The 26,309-nt window shown below is 49.1% G+C and overlaps 8 protein-coding genes across 8 annotated transcripts; 4 read left to right on the forward strand and 4 right to left on the reverse strand.

Annotated features, from left to right (window-relative positions):
- Positions 1-2,194: 2,194 nt before the first annotated feature.
- Positions 2,195-2,997, reverse strand: FIESC28_05107 (uncharacterized protein; the record flags this gene model as incomplete). Its single annotated transcript, XM_031159254.1, has 2 exons — positions 2,195-2,614; positions 2,668-2,997. The coding sequence occupies 2 exons, from the start codon at positions 2,995-2,997 to the stop codon at positions 2,195-2,197; spliced, it is 750 nt and encodes a 249-aa protein (XP_031016754.1).
- A 1,261-nt stretch (positions 2,998-4,258) lies between these two features.
- On the forward strand, positions 4,259-4,576 carry FIESC28_05108 (uncharacterized protein; the record flags this gene model as incomplete). Its single annotated transcript, XM_031159255.1, has 2 exons — positions 4,259-4,446; positions 4,504-4,576. The coding sequence occupies 2 exons, from the start codon at positions 4,259-4,261 to the stop codon at positions 4,574-4,576; spliced, it is 261 nt and encodes an 86-aa protein (XP_031016755.1).
- Positions 4,577-5,039: 463 nt separating this feature from the next.
- On the reverse strand, positions 5,040-5,902 carry FIESC28_05109 (uncharacterized protein; the record flags this gene model as incomplete). The annotated part of the gene is made up of 2 exons (XM_031159256.1): positions 5,040-5,497; positions 5,548-5,902. The coding sequence occupies 2 exons, from the start codon at positions 5,900-5,902 to the stop codon at positions 5,040-5,042; spliced, it is 813 nt and encodes a 270-aa protein (XP_031016756.1).
- Positions 5,903-6,566: 664 nt separating this feature from the next.
- FIESC28_05110 (uncharacterized protein) lies at positions 6,567-8,793 on the reverse strand (the record flags this gene model as incomplete). The annotated part of the gene is made up of 4 exons (XM_031159257.1): positions 6,567-7,034; positions 7,083-8,375; positions 8,421-8,529; positions 8,594-8,793. 4 exons carry the CDS (start codon positions 8,791-8,793, stop codon positions 6,567-6,569), a joined length of 2,070 nt encoding a protein of 689 aa, XP_031016757.1.
- Positions 8,794-10,145: 1,352 nt separating this feature from the next.
- Positions 10,146-11,474, forward strand: FIESC28_05111 (uncharacterized protein; the record flags this gene model as incomplete). Its single annotated transcript, XM_031159258.1, has 3 exons — positions 10,146-10,167; positions 10,225-11,312; positions 11,430-11,474. The coding sequence occupies 3 exons, from the start codon at positions 10,146-10,148 to the stop codon at positions 11,472-11,474; spliced, it is 1,155 nt and encodes a 384-aa protein (XP_031016758.1).
- A 5,361-nt stretch (positions 11,475-16,835) lies between these two features.
- Positions 16,836-20,509, forward strand: FIESC28_05112 (uncharacterized protein; the record flags this gene model as incomplete). Its single annotated transcript, XM_031159259.1, has 3 exons — positions 16,836-18,867; positions 19,102-19,736; positions 19,790-20,509. 3 exons carry the CDS (start codon positions 16,836-16,838, stop codon positions 20,507-20,509), a joined length of 3,387 nt encoding a protein of 1,128 aa, XP_031016759.1.
- A 1,088-nt stretch (positions 20,510-21,597) lies between these two features.
- On the forward strand, positions 21,598-23,032 carry FIESC28_05113 (uncharacterized protein; the record flags this gene model as incomplete). Its single annotated transcript, XM_031159260.1, has 2 exons — positions 21,598-21,852; positions 21,908-23,032. The coding sequence occupies 2 exons, from the start codon at positions 21,598-21,600 to the stop codon at positions 23,030-23,032; spliced, it is 1,380 nt and encodes a 459-aa protein (XP_031016760.1).
- Positions 23,033-23,485: 453 nt separating this feature from the next.
- On the reverse strand, positions 23,486-25,314 carry FIESC28_05114 (uncharacterized protein; the record flags this gene model as incomplete). The annotated part of the gene is made up of 3 exons (XM_031159261.1): positions 23,486-23,569; positions 23,637-24,656; positions 24,712-25,314. 3 exons carry the CDS (start codon positions 25,312-25,314, stop codon positions 23,486-23,488), a joined length of 1,707 nt encoding a protein of 568 aa, XP_031016761.1.
- Between the last annotated feature and the right edge of the window lie 995 nt (positions 25,315-26,309).

A 26,309-nucleotide genomic window follows, 5' to 3' on the forward strand; every position in this document is an offset into this window, starting at 1 on the left:
AAACAACAAACTTGAGCGCTTCCGAGTCGTGTTAGTCGCAGATATGACAGGGGATACCTAGGCTACGTCATGAGGCGCATGTGTCGTTGTGGCTGGGGCAAAGCATCTCATCTCATCCGACCCGATAACGAACGAGCGAGCACAAACCACCACGAAGGATTAGGATTGCTGCATCACACCTGTGGCGAGCAGCAGATTGACGAAAGGATTCGACAATCGATACTCGTTGATCTTTGTGGCTGAGTTATCGGAGTATTTTTCGTTTCAATGTTCATTTGACTTCAAATCTCGATATATCGTAAAGAATACGCAATCAGCCACTATTTACAATCAGTTAATTGTCTCTCAGCCTCTTGGATATCGTAACCGATGTGACAGAGCGTTGCAGATTATTGAGATATGCAGTGTGCCTGGCAAGCAAGATTACCTGACACACTACTGTCGTAATGATTGAGTGCGTTACTGGGTAGCCACAGCAAGATGCCGAGTCTACCGACTCCCAAGACCTAGCGGCAAGGTCAATTCAATCTTCCCTGCCCAAAAAGGAAACACAATTGTTACTAGAATTCTCTCTGGTCGGGCTTCTTTTACAGTAGTTAGCTGTCTGTGCCCACTAAAAGCTGAAAATCTACCTGGTTTTTACCTAGTGTGGCTTGTCCAATCTCTCACTAGAGTGAACCTTGGCTCTTGGCTTTCTGCTTGGTTAATGCTGCTGCTCAGGCTCAGCGTTTACATGTTTCAGAAGATTTGAGGCTACGCGTAAGTGCCAAGCATCTACTCAAGTCCCAAGTCCTTGCTTCACGGCCTCACCGGCATTCACAGTGGAGGGCCAAGAGAGAATATCTCGGCAGCCCCATTTTGACAAGTCTAGATTTGCCTGCTAGAGTTCTCAGCATTTCATTAGAGCTCAACACTAGACAGGCAGGTTGTTCGTGATAACGTCACAATGGAAATAAGCCCTTTTCAAAGTTTAACCTGCCATTATGATATCAGCAGAGAGCAAGATGATATCAGCGTCAGGAATTGGAGAATCTGGGGTCTGACTGTATGTACCTACTGTAACTAAAGTTTGGGCCCATCTCTACCGACATGCAGGGTTGCGGGTTGATACGGTTCGTCCAATAGAGTGGTCGGTCTAGTTCTCGATCCAATAGGCAAGAGTCAAGCTAATGCTCTTCTTGAACTGCTGCGATCAAGCTACCTTCAATATCCTCTATTGCAGTAATGGTGCTTAACACCACAAACAAAGACACTCTTTTTTAAGGAGGTTGCCAATGACTTTTCGACCAGTAGCACGCTGAAATAAGAGTTCCAAACGTATTTTGACGAATGATGGCGAAACCTAATATGAGCTGCCAAGCACCATTGTCTATCCAAGAGCTTCGTTTGATGCAAGATGATATATCGACTAGCAGAGAAACCGTTCAAGCTGCCAGTCCGATAACTTGTTTTTAGAACTGTTTATCCAAAGAGAGATATTTCATTATCAACACTCTCGATCGCATATGACAGCAAGACCGTCAACAGTCGTGATTATTGGAGGCACAATCTCATGAACAGCATATTGCCAAGTCCCTTACTGAACACTACAAGCCTATCGTTCTTAGAATCTATTCATAGTACCTAGACAGCTGAGATACGAATGCGATAAAGAACTACAACTAGCCATCGGGGTTGACCTCCGGGTCTAGTTCCAGGCACAGCAGGGACAACTCTCCTCGGCACACGACAACGACTTGGCTTGTCATACGTAATGTGAGGTGATCCGGGTAGATCCCAGATCGTGGATCTGCAGGGTATCTGATATCCTCCTACATCTGCATATTGAGGAGATCAGTAGCCATGTCCTGAGCAAGCACGAATAAGACTGGTCCTTCGATCCCGTAGTCCGATGTGACAGGCCAGGACTCCGATCCAATGAGTGACTCGGCGGGTCGATTTGGAACATGAGGCCGAACTAGCTCGCAGGTGGAAACGGTCTCGGGCGTAATAATTAAGAGGAACTTGCGAGTGCTTATGTGATTTACTATTATATTCTTTACCTGTGATGACAGGTAATTCTATTATGTCAATAGCTTTCAACCCATGATATACTCTAGGGCATCTACAACTATCAAGGTAGATGCGATACCCAGTCTGGCTATTACGCAAAGATTGAGTAACTTGGTTATGGCAGCTCTCATGAACTGATGGCTTATTCCTCCTTGATCTCAGGGGTAACAGCCCAGCGTTTTCCAAAGAGGACATTGCCCAAAAGCTGAGAACCAACGATATATCCAAGGTAGGCACCAGCAACAATTGTAACGGGCCACTTCTGCCACTCGCGGTCCCAATCGAGAGGGATAGGGACGGCTCCAAGCCACGCTCCAACGACGGTTCCGACGAAGCCGCCAAAGGTCTGGTCAAAGGGTGCCGAAACTCCAATCACAGCCTGCAGAGGAACGGGGTCGGAACCGCGGACGTAGAAGACGGGGTATATAGCGAGGACAGCAATGTGCGCGCAGCACAAGAGCGTGTGCGGGATGTGAGTAAGAAACGGCGCGCCGAAAAGGACAAGTAGGATATGGAGGGCGGGCGTCAGGATGAGGGCGAGGAGCAAGGAGATAACCGCGGTCTGCGCAGAACACGTGAGTTTTCGGTCATGTATGCAAATAGTTGGGCACTTACAGGAATAGCCTTTGCTTCCCGTCCATCAGCAGACTTCTTCTTCTCACCAGGGCGCAGCTTCTTAGATGACAACGAAGATCCCGCGGGGGGAAGACTCAGCATCAAGTAGACAGCCTGGATAGCAGCGACTACAGGAAGACCAGTCTGGAGGGTCGAGACGGGATCAGCCACCAGGGCATCAAATCGCCAGTAGAAAAGACCACTAAGAAGTGCCGCATGTGCAATTGATGCAGGTAGAGCTAGAGGAGAGTTGACCAGAGGAATCGCGGGCACCGCGGCCTTGAGCGCGGGCTGCTGAGAGGGTCCGCTCTTGACGAGAGTGGTGGACATGGTGACAGGGTCGACGAGAGGCATTCAGTAGATCGTAAAGGAGTGGCTTGAGCAATTGCTCGTTCGTGCGTGCTTGTCTCGTCTTGTCGCGATCGCCAATTGAGTATCACCAACAGGGTGCTTTAGCTTAGCTGGACTTGACAACTGGACCTGGGGTCCATGCCTGTCACTGATGTCACGTTTTTAATCACATGACTATCTTATCTTTCGGCTCCGAACTCCACTTTGCTCCGTGCCGTTGTCCTCCGGCTGTCTCTCGGACCGGGCCCAAGAACCGACTGTGTTACCACTTTTAGACATGAAATTCTCCGAAGTGCACCACTCATTCGGTCGCCGGCGAAGAATGGCAGCACTGTGGTGTTTTGGTTCTTCGGCATCGGCGACGACCACGGCAGTCAGATCATGGATACCACGAACGGGATCTCATGCGACCACGAATCTGGGCTGTCAATCTGGAACAACTCAGCCATGCACGGCTAGAACGTGATAAGAAGTGACAGGGCGTTCGAGTCTTGGGGTATGCAGGAGAGGGCCGTGAGTGGCCAGAGCAGCTATCATATCATGTCGAACCCTGGTGTTTTCTCACGGCCGAAACTCTTTCGCAGCAATCTTTTGACTCTCGTGACCTTTCCGGGGAGCGGCGAAGCGAAGGTCATTACTTTGTTTGGGATCCAGAATTTTATTTAGGGCAGTCATCAACATCAGTCGATAAATTGAGGTGTTGACGGAATAAACAGGGTGGTAGACAGGATGTCTCAATTGACCAATCGCCAGCCTCACCGGTCCCCGCCGACTCGATCAGAATCGCACCACAACCGTCCAAATCGTGCCATGCACTTAGGCTTGTGCTGCTGACTCATGCTAAAATAGACACTCTAATTGGTTCCTTAATCTTACACCCTTAATTCCCCAGGATCGGGAACCTAACAGTGGCATGATACTATTCATACCAGATGAAATCTGACCACTATGGATGTGTCCGGCCTGCGCAGAAGCTGGGAGCTCGCCGTTTGAAGGAATCAAATTGCCAAGTTAGTAGTCATCTAGAAAAATTGATCTGCATCTTTACTTGGTATAAGAAGATGGCATCTACCGTTCCCAAAGTAGTCTTCTCTCCTCATCACTATCAACAGTATCAAACAACAGAGCAATAACAACCTCTCCACTCACCAACAAATCACCACTCAATTCTTTCAAGTCTTTTGACTTATACAACTCAACTCAACTCCCTCTTTCACCAAAAACAACTCAATCAATCAACATGTCTCCCATCGTTGTCCGATCTGCTGCCCGCACTGTTCAGCGTCGCCAGTTCTCTCTCCTCACTGCTATGCGAAACGCTGGCCGAGCTATGGAGTCTCACCCCTTTGGGCGACTTCCCATCTCTCAGAAGTCTGCTTCTCCTGATTACGCCAAGATGTTCAAGCGAGTTGGTAGCCAAGCTCTCTTGTAAGTTGACAATCACATACACTCTTATCTATCAGCATCAACTAACTGTCTTCTCAGCTTCTTCCCTGGCTTCGCTGTCATCCTTGGCTGGCCCCTCGCTGCCCAGTATGCCTTCGACGGTAGACTGTAAAGGAGCAACCAACAACTACTCTCTGATCTTTTGATCATTTTCGAACGAGCAAGACTCGACGGTGCCACTTCTCGATAACAACATTTATACATGGCTATTTGGATACTGGAACCGATTGGGACAATGCACAGACCTGTATATAGCATTGGAAGGCGTTGAGGTGCATTGGCAATTCGATGGTGCTTAAGCACCCGAACTACGACTACATATGATAAATTTCTTAGACATAGCATAATTCCATATGTTCAACAACTATAAAGTTCATTATCTCTCTATGTGATGTCTATTCTTCTAGTATATAAGTTCTTGATCTTGATATCAAAATACCCCGCTTAACACGCGGTGGTATTGCATCAGACACATCATCTATTACTCCATGCATGTACAATATGGGGTTACCGATCAAAATCCCTGACAACTTAATCGACAACATCGTACGTATGAAACACCTTCTCGGCAATCTTTATTGACCACCCAGATACGCCGAGTTATACCCCGAATGATACGATTCAACAGACTTATAGCCCGATATCTTCTTCGCCCCCTTTCCACCTGTCGATCTGCCAATAACAAAAGCAAGTGCGAGAAGAACCGGTACTCCAATGCCAACGCCGATAAAAACGCCCATTTCCCAGTTACTCTCTTCCCCCCTTCTGGCCATCTCACGCTGTGTGTCGAGATATGGCACTACATCGTCGTCCATGACTATGAAATGCTGGGACTTGTCCATCCAGGGGTTACCGTGAACTCGGGCCTTGCCTTCGTAAGGCCTGTCGGGTTGTGAGACGGCCCAGACATTCATCAGGTTGCTTGCAGCGGCTTTCACTTGATCGGCATCGATATCGTCGTGATCTTTATTGGGGAAATCGTTGGCCAGATCGCTGAACTTGAAAGTGTAGGACTGCTCCTTATTCTTGAATTCTATTTCTCCGTCAGTATTATCAAATTCGCACTAGCACTTCAGCTCTTACCTTTGCTCCATGTCAAATTACTCGAGGTGCTCGGTCTCTCTGTATCTCTCACAAAGTGCCACTCAAGTAGCGTAGGATACTCGTAATCTGTTCCCTTCCAACTGATCGTATACTCCTTGTCCCACAGAACCATTGCTGGGTTCTTGCCATGGTTACTGATAGAGGGCGGCCAGGTGTTTTCGGGATATGTACATCCTTTTGATGTATCCTCGTTGATGGTTGAGCACCATACAAAGGAAGTGACACAAATGGCATTGTCCTGTTGGCATAACCATCGATCTTTTGCGGGATCAAAGGCATCCACTGTGGGGACCATAGATGCCACGATTGCAACGATAAGAAGTTTATTAACCATTATGGCTCGTTGAGGAGGGACCTTGTGATAGTTGAGATGCGTACCTGAATGTCTAACACAAACCCGGGATCACCTCAGGACAAAGACAGTCAATCAACCACTAGTTTTATAGAGGTAACAACGTAAATAAAGAAAGTAATGTGACAAAACAAACAACCAAAGCCGGGCATGTTTCAAGACGCCTTCGGTATCGTTAATCTACAAGTTCGGCGTGGTGTTGACCCACAGGTACTAGACATCCTCATGTCTGTTTGCGGACATATGCCAAGGAGGAGCCATGATCGACAATTCGTTGTGAACTTAGCATGATAGAAGTAGAATTGCCGACAGAAAGTTTAATTTAGAACTGTCGTATAGTAATTGAGTTCCGGAAACGTGTTGTGAGACTTATCTCCAGTATGAGGGCAGACAACAACCCGTATAACAGAGAACATACACATATGCAAACTGACAGTATACGTAGGGTACAATAATCCATATGGTACTTTGAGCGTTCTTTGGGCCCTATAAGAATCTATAATAACTACCCTCGCCATTAACTCCATCGTGACAAAATGCGACAAAATGAAATATGTAACGCCATGTCCATCCCTTTCGACAAAACCGCGATAGCAATCCATCTCTATGCTCATCTAAACATCGTTATACGCTCATTTACAGTTTTCTAAATAAGTTCTCCGTCACCGTCTTCAACAAGGTCATCATCTTCCTCCCAGTCAACCTGACCGGCCATCTCCTCTGCTCTTCGCTGGACTTCAGCCAAACCTGACAGCTCCGCCACATATTCCTTCTCTTGCAACGCCCTCTTCACGAATCCCCAACCATCATTGCGATAGGCGTTCAGGATCTTGGGGCTGCATGCGCTACAGCAGTCGTACGACTGGCCACGAATGACAATCTGCTGGAAAGTAGAAGCATAACCTCTGATTTGATGAGGAACTAGTCCTAGAGCATGATCGGGAGGGTCCCTCTCTGGAGTCACTCCTGAAGCTGGCTGAGGCGCTGGCGCATCTTTACCGAGGGGATGCTGCAACAAACTTGTCAAAAGTTCCACGAGAAGTGCAGAGGCAATTGGAGCAACTCCAGGCCTTGTGACGGTGCACTGTTGGTCAAGAGTCTGGTCCTTTTGTGACTAAACCAAGATTAGTTGTGAACGTGACAATGAATGGGTTGAACTCACATCTGCTGGAGCAACAACATCATTGCAGAAGTAGCAGCCCAGTGGGGTTTTCCCTTCAGGAGTACTTTCGGAACCATGTCGCATAACAACGTACGAATCGAATCCCAGCGCAGCATTCATGACAATCTTGCCTGCGGCCTTGCCCATAACAGTTGGTAGCCAGCGTGACTCTCTCGAATCCATGAGTAGGAAGATGGCGTCGTGCTCGTTGATGAGCTTCTCTAGCTTCTGGTAGTCATCTTTTGTTTTTGTTTCGTCTGTAAATGGGTGGCCAAGCATAGGAACCGATAGCGAATGTCCCTCGCTATCGACACCAGGATAAATCTCCTTCAAGGCCTCAGCCGCTCGGAGCGCTTTAGGTTTTCCGCCTTCGAGACAATCGTTGAATGTGAACAACGGTTGGCGCACAGGATTGGAGAACGACACTCGTCCATAATCCACAAAAGTAATTTTCCGAACACCCCAGCCCATCAGATTTCTCGATACGTAACTTCCCAGTGTGCCAGCACCCAGGAGTAGGCACTTTGTGTTTTTAATGGTGTCCAGGTCCAGGTTAGGAGCGATCCTCCACTTCATGAGCTTCAGATTCAGATCAACTGAGCTATCAGCGAGTCGCGTAGGATCCATATAATCTCCCAGGTTCACTTGTTGAGCCTGAAGCTTGCCGTTGCTTGACCGAGCCCAGCCAGTAACTTTGGGCATTTCGGTAATCTGCATGTTCTCGACGGGGTCCATCTCAATGGGAAGAATAACACTCTTGGGCTCGTGTCTCTTTGCCCAAGTGTCGCGGTAGCAGATAACCTTAGTCTTGGTCAGGCGGAAGCGGTGCCGTATGAGGATTAGAAGGTTGCGTAGAGGCCAGCCGGGCGCCTCTGGGTAGGTTGAAGGGTCAGTAAATGCAACGTATCTGTCCTCTTCGGGCACTTGGTCGAAGAATCCAGTTTCAAATTCTCGCAATGAGCCGATTACCCAGTGGAAAGGGAGTTCCTGGGGACTATCGGGGTCGTCTGTCTCCGGTCGTCCGGGGATCTTCTTCGCCAGGAAGAAACCACGCTCACGGGCGTCAACACTATATCTCCAAGTTCCGACTCTGTCTACAAGAGCTCTGGTTTCTGGAGCGGTCAAGTGTTCGACTGGGCCTGACCGTTTCCATACTGGGTCTGAATGTAGAGCTGGAAATGCAAACCAGTACGTGAACTTGTACTTCTTGAGATCCGCATATGAAAGTATAACAAAGGAAGACAGAAGGGATGGAACAGAGTAGATACTACCATCTTTGATCGCATCCCATACCTTGGGCTGTCAGTGATATCCAACACTTGGGAGCGAAAGAAATACCTGTCGACCAGCAGTCTTCAGCATGGCAGCCTTGTCTGTATTTTTGAAATCCTCGAGTGTGTTCACGTTTCTAATGATGCCCTCGGCTCTCATGGCCGCTAAGGGTGAACTGGGCTCATTAGTTCTGTCGTGGTCAGACCCGAAATGCGCAGAAAAACAAAGAAGATACCTACGTGCTGCTTGTGAGAGCATTTCCTAGAATTTGCATGCGACAGCTGGACTCGGGCTCTTCGTATCGTGGTTCGTATAGACCAAGAACACTTCGCGCTGAGTCGTCAAGCTTATCGTGGTCAAGCTTTGAAGCAAAAAGGGCGGAATAGAAAGGCAACTCAATCTCCGAGATGAACGGAGCGAACTGCAGAGGCTTCGCCATATTAACGAGGGGGCCGGATATCCGGGTTGTAAGTTGTAGATGGTGCCTATGAAGCTGACGATGGATGCGACGTAGTTAGATAGTGAGTGAAGTAGGGCTGAGGCGGGGGGGCGCAGGCGTTGACAAGGTTTAATACTGCGACGGATGCAGATTCAAAGGTTATTACCGAAGTCAATCAGCTGTGGTCATTAATAAGCTCTTGAAGAGTGAAAGTAACTGTTGTTGCACGGCTGACACAGTGAGGCTGTCACTTGATGAGAAGGTCACTCATCACAAGACGACAGATGATGTAGTGGTTACCGATCAGAGAAACAGGCAGGTGCCGTTCCTGCCCAGGCACTTACCGGGCAGCCCCACGGCGGGGTACTTCGGGCTAGAACAGCCTAACTTATCAGTTGCCCTGTTGAGCCTTATCGCGCCTGCCCCACGCTCTCGGTGCTGAAGTCTAGGGTAGGAACCTTGGTTATCATGGATTCAATGGTTTTAGTTGTAAGAATTGAATGCACGATGAAAGTATAATTAACTGGAGATACTAAATAACGGTAATATGAAAATTTACTTATTTGAGCCGATAGTATGCTCATAACTTGACGTAGTTGTAGTTGGTGCTAGCCTGCTCTGAACAATATACGCATTATCAGGATATTGGTATTCGATCTTGAATGGATGAGAGGACACAGAACGATTAACCTCATGACCCAAATTGACCAGCAACAGGAAATCGAAGTTCAGAATCCCATTCTTGAAGTTCACGATAACAAACAAAGACCCTTGTCGGATCATTTACCATCACCCCGAGTTACAGGTGGTTCACGTTCTTCGCATCCAGACACTCGGTACCTCTCCTCAAGATTGGGGGTTCTTTAGACGTTACCCCCGTATCAGATTTATTTCCACAATCTAATACAAGAATGTGACAATCTCTCCATCTCGTTAAGCAGAGATTTGATGTGTCTGAAACAAATTCGGCAGCATCCCTTTCTCGGGACAGCTGGAACGCAGATATAGTATCTATATTTATCCCATCACACTAGATCGAGATCGTAGATGAGAAATCACAAAATCGTAAGATGAGCTGATAAAAAAACAGTCGAGTCTCTTGTCGGCCGCTTGCAAGGTAGAAGCATACAATTGTTATATTCGGCCGACCTTCTAGAAGAACAGAGGTAGTACGTAGCTGCAAACAGTGTAGATTACCCCACACTACCTGCATTGGGGCTATTCAACGCGCTTAGAGATCCATAGTCTACGCGTTAAGAACATGCAGAAATCTAAAGGCGGAAAACCTCATCTATTTATTCTCAGCCTCTAAACAACGAACCTCAAATAAACTCATCTTATCAACTCGAAAGATGCTCATCGGTGTCTGCGGAAGTAAAACTATCCCAAAGTTCTTCAAGAAGAGCTCATGAGCTTACAGTATCAACTCAGGTATCTGCTCCGGCAAAAAGACGGTGGCCCAATATCTGGTCGACCACCATGGCTTCAAACATCTCTATCTGCAGCCACCATCGCAGACAGCGCCTTCCAATTCCTCGCTTAACTCAGCTTCAGCTTCATCGGATGATCAAGGCACAGAGTCCCAGTCAAATGACTCTTCAGCCTTCAAAGGCGCTCTAACTTCAACTGCCCTCACCACCAATAATGGCCACAACTCATCCTCTGAAACCACGCTGACCCTCCGGGCTGGTCCGCCGCATGTCTTTTCCACGCCCGAAGAACTCCTCGACTTTGTCACCAAGCGATGGCGTAGTCGCTTTGTAACCACCGACATCCCCACAGAGGCCGTTCTGGACGTCTTTCTACGCCGGCCTTTCTTCTTGCTCCTCTCCGTTGACGCACCATTGACGGTCCGCTGGCGCCGGTTTCAAGACCGCGCGAGACAAAGGCACGCGGGAGAGCCTGACATGAGTCTGGAAGACTTTGTCGCGGAGAGTGACATGCATTTGTACGACGCTCAGAAGGGCTTGTCTCCCCTTATCTCGCGTGCTGTGGTGAGACTTCTCAACACCTCATCGTCCCTTGCGCACCTGTATGCTACTCTCGGGAAGTTGGACATCCCGAATCCTGATCGTCTACGCCCGTGCTGGGATACCTACTTTATGGAATTGGCGTCCCTCGCTGCTCAACGCTCAAACTGCATGAAGCGCAGAGTTGGATGTGTGCTCGTAGGAAAGGAGCGCAGGGTTATCAGCACTGGTTACAACGGAACCCCAAGGGGACTACAGAATTGTGCCGACGGAGGCTGCCCTAGATGCAATGATGGCAACAGCTCAGGAGTGGGCTTGTCGACTTGTCTATGTATCCATGCCGAAGAAAACGCCCTTTTGGAAGCCGGACGTGAAAGAATACGCGAGGGCTCTATTCTTTACTGCGACACGTGTCCCTGCCTTACGTGCAGTATCAAGATTTGTCAGGTGGGCATCAGTGAGGTTGTCTACGCCCACACATACAGCATGGACAACGACACAGCCCGAGTGTTCAGGGAGGCAGGTGTGAAGCTGAGACAGTTCATACCAGTAAGTTCACAACCCCCCCTAGCCCCCTTTCCAAGTCCAGTCCAGATTAGGATGAGAAACTACGAGACATTATCGTTCAGTAGCACTTGAAGAATTTGATCACTGACTTAGATTTAGCCGCCAAATGGCCTGATCCATCTCGAGAAGATGGAGCTCTACTAGATCGTGGGTATCTCGGCCGTCTCACTTTTTCTTCCCTGCCATGCCTTTGTGGAGAACCCGGGGGGAGATAAGCTGGTTATTGCCCGGATTGTGGCTTGGTGAAGTCCCAACGTGATGATTGAGATGCTTCATCGGGAGATACTAATAATCATGGCTTGCTGAAGATCGTCAACTGCAATGGCATGCAAAATATCGCTCATCTCGATCCTCCCTTTGCGAGGAGGTGCATATGAGACGAGACTTCACTTCTCCTGAAGACTACACTGCAGCTGGTGTTGAAGCTACCCCTCGCTTTCTCCCTTGCGAACGTGATGATGAATTGGCCAATCAAATACTTTGAACTCCGTCTATACAATGCCAGTTCTATGTCGAGCCCACTTGAAGCAATGCTACGCCGATTTTCTACGGGATTGACCAACCAAGGAGTCCATTGGGATGCGTTTGCATTGCCAGCGTGGCCAGTTATTGAGGCCAGCAGGTTTCTGACCAAATCCCCATCCTAAGACCCAAATTGCCAGCGAACCGCAGAATTGTGCATGTAGGGTAACCGAGAGTCCACTTTGTCGCAGATCAGGTCAAGCCACTTTGCGTCATGGTGTTTTTTTACACTCCGTATCTGTTTTCGGTTTCGGAAAACGGTGCGCTTGGGTTCCAGGTTGGCTCAACTCTGGACCGTCTCTTATGCACGGGCGACGGTAGAGCACATAAATATATGTACACTCAATGCCCGCACCTTTTAGCGTCTCATTGACTATCGATTTCCAAGTATTCAGAGCTGAATGAAATTGTGCAGGCAGTAACTAATTGTTGGTTCGTTTCACCACGCTTTTATAAACATATCAACAACGACAACAACATCGCAACAACAGGACAACGGTTTAGTCTTGCAGGAAAGTAATTTATGAATACGCAGATAGGGGCTGAGGCTGAGGCTATTCCGAAGGATGATTACTGAGGTGTAGCCTGAGGCTACTTATATGACCCTTTGCAATATGAATTGCATAGGGGTTCGCTTGTTTTTATAGAGCCATAGACTTAAAGTTGTGTGCGGTGTGCTTCAATAGCCTCCTAGCTGCAGTGGACGTCCCATAAAAATATGCAACCAAGTCAAGCGGTCAACAAATCTGGCTTGCTTAGCTGCTTAGCTTACAGCAGGAGACGCTTGAATGTTGTGCACAGCCTGTAAATAACCCTGTCTAGTACAGAATATGCGAGCGCGGGGCATGTACAGCATAGTTAAGTTGTATGTACGTGCGATGGTCTGTCATGTCAGTCAGTTGTGTATGTGATAAATGAAGGATAAGTCGTGGCTCTAGTAGATCTTATGCTGCCCAGTGTAAGTGACCATGATGATCCGTGTAAGACTTGTAAGTCGATTTAGATGTTTGATCGAGAAGCACGGAGCAGTGCCTAGAGTAGCAGTAGCAGCCGTCATGTGCCGAATAAGAGCCATGATTGGTAGTTGATTTGAGAGTCAATATTGCTAACTGCCCGTATCCTACAATAGACTACGGCTACGACTACGACTACGGTTATCAGTTGATAACACGTCTAGACTTCCATGTTCAGGGGCTAACAAACAACATCGATACACATACGATAACACGCCAAACGGTCCCAGTTTAGAGCAGGGCTTTTTCACTCTTCTCGTCCACACGCAGAACAACAAAGTCACGAAAACGCACAGAAGTGAATTGTTTGGACTTGTACATGTTAGTGCGGAAGACTTCTCGCATATGGCAGGGGGTCACCCCGGACTCTCTAGTCTCTCTCTCACAAGAAGCGAAATGACACGAGAGGGCTGGCATAAAGAGCACAATTTAAACCCCAAATTAACACAAATCACCACCGTAAGCTTAGAGTGGATACTCTGGGAGTGCACAAGAGGGATAATAGGGGGCCCGTGGCCGTTCGTCCACCGTTTTCGTTTGTTTTGATCGAGGAGATTTGCTGCGCGTCATGGGAGGCCCGGCGCATCGGGAGGCTGATACACTTGACCTGGGGCCTGGGGATTTATGAGATGGGATGGGACAGGACCTGATGCTCCTGGGGGTTCAGGGTGTGTACCGTACAGTATGTGTGCCTGATGACTAGCCTGTTCCGAGGCCATTCAGCGGCTGTCTGAAAGTGTACCAGACAATCAAACTGCTCTCAACTGGTATGGAGAATCTGCCGGCCCAGAACAAGGCTTCCTACATCTCAGTAGATGCCTTACTTGGCCAGGCTGACGTTGTCTATGTTGTACACGCTGTGCTGTACAACACATCTACAATACAATACTCGGGGCAAGGCAGTACGAGGCGAGCAACTGGACCCGGGATGAAGCATGCTCATCAACAACTGACGGGTGACGATCATGACGCTGAGTGGTCTGAAGAAGACGGGAACCAGCGAACGGGTGGACATCAGACACGGGCCAGTCCCAACGCCAAACCCCAAGCCTACCTAACTAAGGTAGCTAACCCCATCACATCGTACCGTACCTATCTTGCTTGCTTTTTGCTTCCTGCAAGCTGCCATCCCATCTGGACTGGACTCGGGGCGGCTCCAGCGTCTAAGTCGATACCTTGTATAGTTAGATACATCTTTCTATCTGTGACCGCATGACAGACCAGCAGAAGCTGTAAAAAAGACCTCATGGCTCATGCCGTCTCATCACGATCTTGTCCCATCTCGTCCAAATTCCATGCCATACTGTACGGATACAGGTACGCGGTCTTCAACGGGCGCCACCCCCCCAAGCAATGTGGAAACCCAACCGCCAGCCCGGCGAAGGAACCCCCTGAGAAGAAGAAGTCCCCTGGGTCTGTCAAAAGGTCGCAAAGAGTGGCTTGCAATGGCTTGACGATAGGTCTGAAGGCCACCTGCCGCCTCATGGACGGAAATACCCCTGAGCGAGCACTGGCGCTGCGATGCGCCCAGTGGAGTATCTGATAGAAGCGAAGAACCAGGGCTTTAGGGCGTCCCGACTTACATGTCAGTCTTTAGAGAAGATTTTCTCTTTCATCTTCACTGGCGTTGCGGTGGTCCTGTTACGCCTGAAAGAACCAGACTTGTAAGAAGTAGTCAGCCTCTCCCGGCAGCATTGTCCATGATTGATAGTCAATCCTCTGTTACAGACTGAGATGAAATGCTTCTTAGTTTGAGATGGGATTCAGGACACTGCTGGTTCTACCTTCCAAGGATGGACATCATGGAACTCACTTACAAAGAGAGTCCTAGCGTAAACCCAAGCTCATGTACGGGAATATCCCGTCATCCATGGGCAAACAACTTGCTGTTCCCTGACGATCGCGGATCGTCGTTATGTATCGGAGGCAAGCTCGTTGTCCCAACTACTGTAGAACTATGACGATGAGGAGGCAGTTGAGTTGAGGTGAGGTGAGGGTATGAGATATCTAGATTATGACGAACGGAATGTGATTGTCTCGATGAACGTGCCATCATCGATGAGACAGAGGGATCAGCTCCATGAGCTCTTACAGACAGTACAGTACTGTAGAGTAGTAGCAGAGGCTTGAGATGAACACGGACGGGACCAGCTCCCGGCACTATCCTTGTAAAGAAGCCTTCACTTGACAGGGGGCGTGTTAGTGTTAGTGTCTGTCTTGTGTTATTCTCATACCCCTTGTTGGGATAAAACGCGTCTTTCTGTGACGCGACATTTCCTATTTGGGAAGTCGTGTAAACAAATGCGTCACTGAAACCGCGTTTCAGCCCCAGTTTGTTGTTTTCCCGCATTTGGAGATGACGAAGGAAGGGTTTTTTCTATTCTATTTATTTTGGAGATTGAGATTGTCTGGAGGATATCGTTACGAGGGTGAAGAATTTGCCACTTACGTACGCTTGTTGACCCTTTATGGTGTAGACAATGATAGTTTGTTTACTTTGTTCCCTTTTAATCAATTTATTGGCAGAATCAAAGGGCTGTTAATTGAGAAGGAAGAAGCCGCCCTGGAGGAAGTTTATTCGGCGATTAGACAGCCAGAAACTCCCCACCACTTTTCCACTAACAGCACTGCGCTACTGCATTCTTACGGGGCGTGCACCCAAGATCCGCAAACTGCCAGCCTGCGCCAACCTTTTCTTTAACACGCGCCATCCCAATCCCAGGTCACAGTCATACCCCAGTGAAGGGACCCTCTCCCTCTTCCAGCCATCAATCGCCCTTTACAGGTCCCTCCCCCTCCTCTCTATCCGCTGGCTCTATCGCTGTCCCACTAGACTATCCACTGCCCACACCCTCGATTCTGTACCAACTTTTAGACAAGTCCAAACCACTCAGACAAGTGCATACCAGCCTGACTTGTCCACGACCACTCATTGTCCTCTTGACTTGGTTATCTGAGTCACAGGACCCCGTTCATTGCAAAACTACCCAACTTGACTTGTGTTGTAGGAAGGGTTTTTGGTGTCAGTGTACCTATCCTACGCAGTCCCTTCCCCTCACTATACACGCCTGAGATTGTTTAAACAACCCACAAAACAAAGACAAAAAGGCAGGAAAGACAAGACAAGCGAGAGACGATTTGCTTTTTAGTGCAGTCTTTTACATCTTCTTTACGGATAGTCTGTGTCAGGATCCATAGTCCACCCATTAGCCCCCCTGCCCACGCCCATGCCTACACCCATGTACAAGCCCGCGAGCGCCATGGTCCCAACTGCCACCCACTAAACCCAACCCTCTTGTCTCTCTACGTCTCTTGAACCCGCCCACCCCAACCCAAATCTATCCAACTTGCACGAAACACGACACCGCTGCACCACATCTAAAGGTAGACTACTATACTCCTACAACTACCTAGCGGTTCCAACTTTCTACCAACCTCTCTCTTCTCTATACAACCTCACTTTTTCTCGCCGGCTATCAAAGTTTTGTTTACTTAGTTCGCGACGCAAAATTCACATCCCGGCCCGTGATTATCTTGCTGCCTTATCGACTCATCATCATCTGGACCTGGACCGATCTCGACTGCAGCCTGCGCTTGACACAACACGTCTGCCTATTTTCTTCAGTCTCTGATTTTTATACATATATTTGTCGAGTCATGATATGACCTCTGACGTCCGAGTGAGACTGGCTTAGCGTTTTGCGATTTGTAGGGTATCGCGTCGAGCTGCTTCTCACATCTTCGATTTCGCCGTTTAACGCAGCATTGTTTCGTCGCATCCCACTTTCAACCACCAAACGGTCTCGACTTTTCTTTCTCACTATCGCATCTCCCACCGGTTATTTTATCTTTTAGCGGCACCGAAATATTATTCAAGGCCTGATTTAAACTGCTGTTTACATCGCATCGGCCTTACTCCACTTACAAGCTCGCGACAAGCACGAGCGCGCATCATCTCGGAAACCTCACAATGTCCTTCTCGAACAGCAGTGGTGGCACACTCGCCCTACCTTCGCCAACACACGCTCACCACATCGACGTTACCTCGGCAGTTCGTACGTTGCGTCGATCTATTTCGCGATCACCATCCAAATTCTTGACGCGCTCAAGCCCGCAATCGCTGAGCCCCGAGAGCCCCCACCAAACCTCACCTCAGTCGCCCTGTCAATCGCCTTGCCGTCGATTCGGCGCGACGCCTCAAAATCAACATCCTTTGCCGTCTCATACGCGCTCAGCACCTCCTCACAACGGTGTTCTCCACCCCGCATTCACGCCTTTCCGCCCCAGCGTCCGACTTTCCTTAAGATCCGCCAAAGCTTCAAAGACTTCGCCTTCTAGAGGGTTGACAAGAACCCGTACTTCTCCAAGAAGCCCTTTGAAGAGGGCACTCAACAACGCGCCCGACAGTGGTAACTCTCTACCCGCGATGCCTGCGCCTTCTGTTATCGACGCTTCAGGACAGGAAAACAACGCGCTGGGAGCCACAAGTCCTCTGACCGTGAGCCCCGAGAAGCGAAGTAGTGTTCACCTCGACGCCCCTGGATCTTCGCCAACCTCATTTATCAAGTCCCTTGACGGACACAACGACTTTGCGATGGGTCCAAACAACGGATCGTTGAAGCGCAGTGATGCGACGATGAATTTGGACCAACCGAGCCAGGGAAGCCCAGTGGCTAAGAGACGCAGCTTGCATGGTATTTCGGCGCTGGGCCAGAATGAGGACCAAAACATTTTTGGTGCCAACACGACATCGTCACAGAGCTTCTTTATTCACGAGGATTCATCCACTGAGTATGAGATTGCGGGGACTTCTGGATCACCATTCCGGGACCCACTCCCCTCACCAACTCCTACAAATAGCAATGTACCTAAGAGGTCATCGTCTTTGCGAAAGTCGACTTTGCAACAAAGATATGGGGAGCGGGGTTCTTGGGGCAGACGGTCTGGCGAGCGACAGCTTGCCCAGATGAGCGCTGATTATTCTCCTGTCCGAAGCCGACCACGTCTTTCTCAGGACCAGTTTGTCCCTCCTTCTGTTCCTCAAGAGAGTCCCTTTGCTTCAACGACACCCGCCTCAAAACCACCTACTTTCATCACCGACATTGACTATGAACCTAACCCACTATCTACTACACCCACCTCACAGCCACCTACTTTCACTGGTGGTGAACTGGGCTACCAGCCCACCCCAGTATCGACTACGCCAACCTCAAAGCCACCTATTTTCGGAGGCGACAAGACGCATCAGCCTCATCCTCTATCCAAGACCCTGACCACATCGTCCTCAGGAAACAGCCTCCATGAGGAGACACCCATTTATGCTCCTGTGGCCAGGATGCCAGACCGACCTAGACCTCATATCTTTTCACGCTCTTTGCCTCTGAACGCGACAAGGCCAACCCGCCCAAATGATATGGCTAGAGCTATGGCTACGCCTAGCCAGAACCAACTCTGGGTGGGCGCTTTCAACTCTACCGGTCTCATTTCCAAGGTTAACAGAAACCCTGAAGAGGAGGCAGACAAGAAGATGGCACCTCCTGACACACCGTGCAAGAAGCACTCTAACCCTTTCGCTACTTTCCCTCCACCAGCCGGAAGTGCCATGAAGAAGAGGGGTAACAACCGAAATTCTTTTGGCGGCATCCCCTCGACACCGTTCAGCAATGGCGGCGGTCAAAGTTCTAACCCCTTTGGCAGCAGGCCTGGTAAGGGCATGTCTATCTTCCAGCGTGGCAGTGCTTCTAGGAGTGCACGCCGCGGTAGCGTACTGAGTCTCGATGGCGACGAGAACAAGCTCTTCGATGATAACACCCTCGACTTTTCGGCCCCAATGGAAGGAGATGCTCCTCCCACTCCAACCAAAAACACTCTCACTCCCAGCCTTAGTAAGGTCAGCGAGCACTCATTCGAAAGTCCTCACGACAACCACAGCCCAACCGCGAACCGAATTTTGCACGCCCCTACGCCCCTTTTCGGCAACCCTATCCCTCGAGAAGCAACTTGTAAGTCGGACTCTGCAGCACCGAACGCTTCAGCTGGATCAATCGACAAGTCAAGTCGACCGCTCCGAGCTGGGTGTTTGTATTCACCATCTTCACACCTTCCTCTGTCTTCGTTAAGCCGTTCCAGGGCTCGATGGGGGCTTCACTCTCCTTCTCCACCAAGCACAGTTTCTTTCCGTCATTCTATCAGCTCCCCTTCTCAAACATATACTAAATCGAAACTTTCTCAATCAGCGAGCCCTCTTGATGGACGACGAACACCGCAGACACCTCGCGAGAGCTTGCTCCCGCTCGATACCAGCCGACTATCAATTTCGCAGGCTGGTGACTCCTATTCTGACAACATGCCACCACCTGTTACCCCAACAGCAGGACGAGGGGATCTGAGGTCCTCAACTAGCCTTCTGGTGACCCCTGTGAATGCCCGCACCAGCAACGTTGACCTCGACGTAAGCCTGTCCTCCCGATTTGACAAGGTTGAACAGGTTGGAAAGGGCGAGTTCTCGGTTGTCTACCGAGTTACTCAGACTAACCAACAACAAATGACGTTCGACGATTTCATTGCAACTCCCAGCGACCGATCAAAGAGCCCTGCCAAGGGAAAGGTTTATGCTGTGAAGAAGAGCAAGCAGCCTTTCCAAGGGCCCAGGGATCGCGACACTAAGCTTCGAGAGGCTGAGATCCTCAAGGCGCTGAGCCACTCTGAACATGTGGTGCAGTACTTCGACAACTGGGAGCACAACTATCATTTGTACATCCAGACTGAGTACTGTGAGGAAGGTACCCTTGACAAGTTCTTGGGCAACGTTGGACGGGGAGGCCGATTGGACGACTTCCGCATCTTCAAGATCCTTCAGGACCTTTGCTTGGTAAGCTACTTCTTCTTCATGTATCTATCTGAACACAACTAACTCAAATCTAGGGTCTTAAGGACATCCACGATGCTGGCTTCATGCATCTGGACCTGAAGCCGGCCAACATTCTCGTCACCTTTGAAGGCGTTCTCAAGATCGCTGACTTTGGTCTTGCTCAATCATGCTCATCTGCTGAGGGTGTTGATGTCGAGGGTGACCGCGAGTACATGGCCCCCGAGATGCTCAAGGGCAAATCGTGCCAACCTGCCGATGTCTTCTCTCTGGGTCTCATTATCCTAGAGACTGCGGCCAATGTTGTCCTACCTGATAACGGACCCACCTGGATCGCTCTGCGCTCCGGCGATCTCTCCGAGGTGCCCAGTCTCACCTGGAACCCCTCAATTGAGGTTCAGCGAGATGCAACTGGCAATCCCACCGAAGGGATGCACAGTGACGAGTTCACTAGCGGCAAGACCCATGATCCAAGCAACTTGTTTGGCTCCTGCAAGCGATCGGAACTGCAGCAGCCTCCCGACTTTATGGTCAATGCCATGCACAGCAGCTCTCTCGACTCGATTGTGCGTTGGATGACAGCACAGGAGCCCAGCGAACGACCTTCTGTGCACCAAGTCCTTGCACTGGACGGCATGCAGTGGATCGGCCACCAGCGCGCCGCACCAGCAACTGTTTATGAAGGAAACTGGGGACCAGCTGAGATGTTCCCCGTCTCCAACATCTCCATTGCAGAGGGCGGCGGCGACAGTGACACTGAGATGACTGATGTTTAACGAGGATATACCAACTGCATTTGACTCTGGATACCACTGGAGTTCTGCAAATAAGGAACTTTTTGTTAAAACATAATGGGCTTTGATGTTACCTGCATCATTGCTACTACGACACGATACGAATACCACGAGGAATGGATGTCGTTAGCGGGAGTTGTTTACTGGCGTTTTGTTCAGTCGGCTATACAACACTCGAATCGGGAGCCCGGCGCTTCTAGGCATAACACGACACCACCCCGAACCCACACTCTTTTTATCTACCAACTTTTCATTTGTCCGCCACTGAGAGCGAGAGCACAGCGTGTGCCCCTCTCACCATAGTGGCATGAATATTTTGCGTCTCTACAGCGGGACTGCGTGTACAAAATACCCCGGAAGGAATTAGACATGCTATGATTACAGCGCATATTGGGCGGGAGTAATAATCAAAAGTTTCAGCATATCTCTGCAGGTTTCAGCAGAGAAAGGGGAAACAGCACAGAGCAAAGCATGTGGAAGAGCCAGTCGAGACATTTGTCTCAAGGAATGCATTGTACCGAGTTATTGGAAGAACAAGATTTGCTCCATAAGGGATGGAATATTGTAAATTATAGTAATGGCTCTGAGAGCAAGCATGGAGGAAGGATACTTCAAAAGCCCACTGCCGAGGCATGGCTGCATGGATTCAAAGCGCTTCTGGATGGAGGAGGCTGATCTGATAGTTGTTGATGATTCTAACGACGAAATGCATTAATATGATATGATCAATTCACAACAAACTACCGAATGCTCCTGTTATATGTGATGTTGGTCATTATGCATTCGCGCCTAGCAAGCCTATAACTTTACGATGTCATATCAGTCTATCTATTCCTACTTCTCTTGCATATACTACTACCTTAGTTATCTGATAGGTAAAATTGGAGATCTACGTAATCTGACTACTAACCTCCGAGCATTACGTTAGTTTAAGGCGGGGTTACGTACTTACCTTTACGAATTGACTTATATCAGTTCTTGTCATATCATCAACCTGAAGCGACGGATCTCGACACAGCTTCATTTTTACATCAACCTTTCCCCTAATATCTACCTGCCTAATAGCAAAGATGATGATTCCTGCACTGCTCGAAGGACAAGCTCAATTGCCTAGTGTCGAGAGCACAAACTCATACTGGCACAAGGAACCCTCAGAGAAGCTCTTAGGCTATCGCAGTACCGCAGAGCTCCCTCCAACGGCTGAAGTTGTGGTTGTAGGAAGCGGCATTACTGGTACGTTTACTGCGAGAGAGCTTGTAAAAGGAGGCTGTAAGAACGTCGTGCTTCTTGAAGCAAGAGAGGCATGCTGGGGAGCCACGGGAAGGGTAAGTCAGATCGATAACCATGGATAACTGCAATATCTCTGATTTAAGCTCTCAGAATGGTGGCCATTGCCAACCTCTTATCTATGCTGCCAAAGCACCAGTGGCTCAGTTTGAGTTGGATACTTTCAACTTCGTCAGAAACTTCATCTCTGAGAATAACATCCCCTGTGACTGGGAAACCGTCGGGGGCGTGCACCGCATATCGGAGGAAATCCTGGATGTTGTGACTCGGCACCTGGAGCGGATGAGGAACTCCCATCCTAATCTAGTTGACAAAATCAGGATCGTGACAGACAAGGAAGAGCTAGAGAAGCTACGTGTCCCTGGGGCATATGCAGCTATTTATCAACCGAACGCCGCTAAGCTGTGGCCGTACAAGCTTGTCACCTGGGTCCTTGAACGTCTTCTCGAGGAGAGTGATCCTAGTGTTTTCAATCTTCAGACCAAGACGCCTGTGGACCGCCTTCAACGTATAGGAGACTCTTGGGCTTTGCACACACCTCGTGGTCAGATAGCAGCAAAGAAGGTTGTCCTAGCGACCAATGCTTACACTTCACACCTTCTTCCCAAGTTGTCAGGCCTTGTCGTCCCTGTTCGTGGACAAGTTGCTGCTCTCACCCCATCAAACGGAAGCTCACCACTTGAACATAGCCACGTTTGGTGGACGCCAGTTGGAGGAGACGACTATCTCATCCAGAGACCGTCGGGTGAACTTATCACTGGCGGTGAGAGGCTAGGCTCAAGCGATGGCCAAGTCGGCCTCTCCCGCGATGATGCGATCGACCCAGTCATTGCTAAACGCTTGCGTGAGTCGCTTCATGGATCTCTAAAGCTGAAGGAATCTGGAGAAGAAGAGGATGCTTCTCTTGGAGCCACATACGAGTGGACCGGTATCATGGGGTACTCGAGAGATGGGTACCCGTGGGTTGGCAAACTACCCAGCGCTTTAGGCGGTGAAGATAGCGGCGTCTACATAAGCGTTGGATATACGGGTCATGGAATGCCTGTAGCGGCGAGATGTGGAATCGCGGTTGCCCAGGAGATATTGGGGATCAGTAATGGTGTAACTCTGCCAGCTCAGTATTGCATTGATGAAAGCAGAGCTGACAGGGTCACCAACATGACTATTCCTTCAACGCTATTAGATGAGGTTATGATGATGATCGGCGAAGGGATTTAGGATAAGCATCTTATTACAGATGAGTAGTTACAAATGCAATAATGAGCTGTATGAAGCAGTACCAGAAGTGTATATATGGAATTTATCCTTCCTGGTTTGATTTGACCCCAATGGCGATGGAGACTCGGCCCTTAGGTCACTAGGAAGCTTGACCACCGAGATTAAAAGCACGAAAGTGATGAATTCTGTGTCGTTTGTACTGTTTTATGATGTTGTCTGTCTTTGTACCTTAGAGAATGAGACTCAAATATTCTGATACGCCATACCTTGCCCAGTCTATTGATGTATGAGAACTCCAGTCCAACTTCTTCGGAGCGAATGATACTGAGCAAAATGACAAAAGTGACCTCTTACTCTTCATCGACTTGTCTTAGATCATAAACTTCTTGGACAGAATGAACTTGCAGTTTTGATCGATAAAGATTAGCATGCGCGCCCGTCGCCACCGCTGTTCTACAGCTTGGCACGCATCTCAAGGCCGTTGCTAACTTCGCGCTTTGCTCGCTCACGAAGCACCTTTCTCAAGATCTTGCCTGACTATCAAAGGCACCATGTTAGTTTCGGTCTTGAAATATCCAGTACGAGAAGGGGACAAACAACTTACCGGAACTTTAGGGATAGCGTCAACAAATACCACGCCGCCCTTAAGTTGCTTGTATTTGGCAACACGACTCGCTAGCCAGTCTGCAACGTCTTCTTCCGATGTGTTCTTTCCGTTTGGCGTTTTAACGACATATGCGCGTGGAAGCTCCTCCCCGTTGATGATGACCCCTACAACGGCGGCATCGGCAACATCTTCTCTTTCAAGAAGAAGAGATTCGAGCTCAGCCGGAGCAACCTGCAGTCCTTTGACCTTGATCAATTCTTTGACACGATCCACAATATGAAAAAGAGCCCCCTTTGCATACTCTTCCACATAAGCGACGTCTCCTGTGCGAAGCCACTGAGTACCGTCTGTGTCAATGACAAAGGCATCTTGGGTCGCGGTAGTATTGCGCCAGTAGCCACGCGTCACCGTAGGACCCGTGATCCATAGCTCCCCAGGAGTGTTTGCAGTTTCAATTTCGTCTCCAGTTTCGATGTCGACCAGTCTAGCTTGAGAGTCCGGCGTCAATTCGCCAGCCGCAGAACTCGGGGCCTTATTAGGGTCCCACGACAGCGCGGTACAAGTTGCCTCGGTCATACCCCAACCTTGCCGGACAACAGCTTCGCCCAAGGGTATCATGCCCGCTATCTCGCGTTGTGTATCCCTCGCCAATGGAGCAGCACCAGACGCAATCATGTCGATGCTGCTGAGGTCCGCATTGCGTGCAAGTGGGTGTTTTGAAATGAGGACTAGAATAGGAGGAACGGCTAGAAGTTTTGTGATTCGAAAGGTCTCGATGTGAGTGAGGATTTTGGGAAACTCGAAAGAAGGCATGATGTAGACTGGAACTCGCTCATATGGAAAACTTGTGATAAAGTAGCCTTGACTAAAGGCATGATACATGGGAAGGAAACATAGAGCAGCGGCATGGTTTCGTCGAGCCTCGAAGTCCGGATGAAGTTGATGGAAAAGTGTAACTCCACGACTATTGGCGACATGATTGTAGTGTGATATTTCCACACCCTTGGGTATCCCAGTCTGTGACCTGTTAGTGGCTGTCCTGCTAGAAGTATGATGCTAAGACATAACATACAGTACCCGAACTGTAGTTTATACTGCAGATTGAACTCTTGGAATCTTCTGGCTCCATCCACTCAAAGCTCTCACCCCTTGACTTGGCCACAATAAGCTCCGTCCAATGTCTGGTCCCTTCAGAGGGCTGCATCTCGATAGCAGAATCTGGCCATGTCGAATCAAGCACAAAGACTTGAGAAGGCTTCATACCAACTTGCGAAGATGCATCCAGTGCTACCTTCAAGACACCGTGTGCAGAGATCATGAAAGATGCTTCACTATCCCTGAGTTGATGAGCCAGTTCACGGGCGATATAGCCAGGATTTGCGCCAGTGAAGATACCTCCAGCCATCCATATGCCCATCACAATAGTTGGGAAGAAGATGCTGTTAGGGGTAAAGAGAAGAACACGATCCCCTGGTTTCAGGCCATTATCGATTAGACCAACAGCGATGCGCTTTGCAAGTAATCGAGCTTGATCGTAGGTGAAGTAGCAATCTTTAGGATGGTCAGCATCGATAAAGGCTTTCTTGTCTGGCAGAGGGCCAGAAGATGAACCAAAGATCCATTGTTGTATAGAGCAGTTGGGGACTGAGACTGAGAAGCGCGATTCAATCGGCATGATGTAATCGACTGATGAATTTGTAAGAGGCCAAACCGAGAAGTGAAAAAGATATTGATGAGATGAGATGAGGGACTCGAGAGGGAAGGAACCAAGCACTTTCCTTTGTTGTCAGGAAAATGGAAGTCGAGACCAGCTCAAAGGAGGAGTCGTGATTGCCTATTGAGCCAAGCCAAGCTGAAAGAAAGCCTCCTTCCGCAGTTCATTTAAGATATGGGCTCTTCCCCCAAGGGGCTAGCTAACACCAACCGATGGAACTAAAGTGAATGGGCTGAGATGCTAACTTCGATTAGCTCCATGTCAACCACAAGGGTCTTTCGATATTCGATGTTTGAGACAAACCAGGACTGTCGACTTACGAGAGACGAAGGATCACACCAATTCAATTTAGTGACGAGGGTTCGACAATTGCACCCATGGCTGAATTATCAATACGACGGGCTCGATATTATATACATGAACCAAAGAACGGCCTGTACTCCAATTCTCAGCCTCTTGAAACCATCGCGCTTGACTAGATAAATTTAGGTCCCGACTTACTGGACCTCAGCAAACACAAAACCGGCTTCCTACTTCTCTCTAGCTTCGCCTTCGCCAAGTAACCAACAGCAACAGCAACATTGCAAGTTGCTCGGTCGTCAGATTACTCGCTGGTTACAGGTATCCGCTTCCGTGAATTATCAGGCGCAGGACCCTAACTCATCGATAGTCAGTCCCGTGTTATGAGCATGAACAACCATAACATGGATGGCTGTGAAACTCGGGCACCCAATCCATTGTCCATGTCTCAGAACGAGAGACAAGCCTCTAGCCGCACTATGCAATTGTGCTTCCCCAGATATGAAGCGGGAAGTTCTGTTTCCATGCGTGGCCACAGCGTTACCTTGACTCGGGCTTGTATCTTGATGATGGGCCGTCAAAACCAGGACCCTTTAAGCTTATACTGGCCATGTACGCTGTCGTTTAGCTCTGGCACGTGAGGAAGCGAGTGTCAA

The sequence above is a fragment of the Fusarium coffeatum genome, assembly GCF_003316985.1.
Source record: "Fusarium coffeatum strain FIESC_28 chromosome Unknown BRIP53273_contig_110, whole genome shotgun sequence".
In the NCBI taxonomy this organism is placed as follows: Eukaryota; Fungi; Ascomycota; class Sordariomycetes; order Hypocreales; family Nectriaceae; genus Fusarium; species Fusarium coffeatum.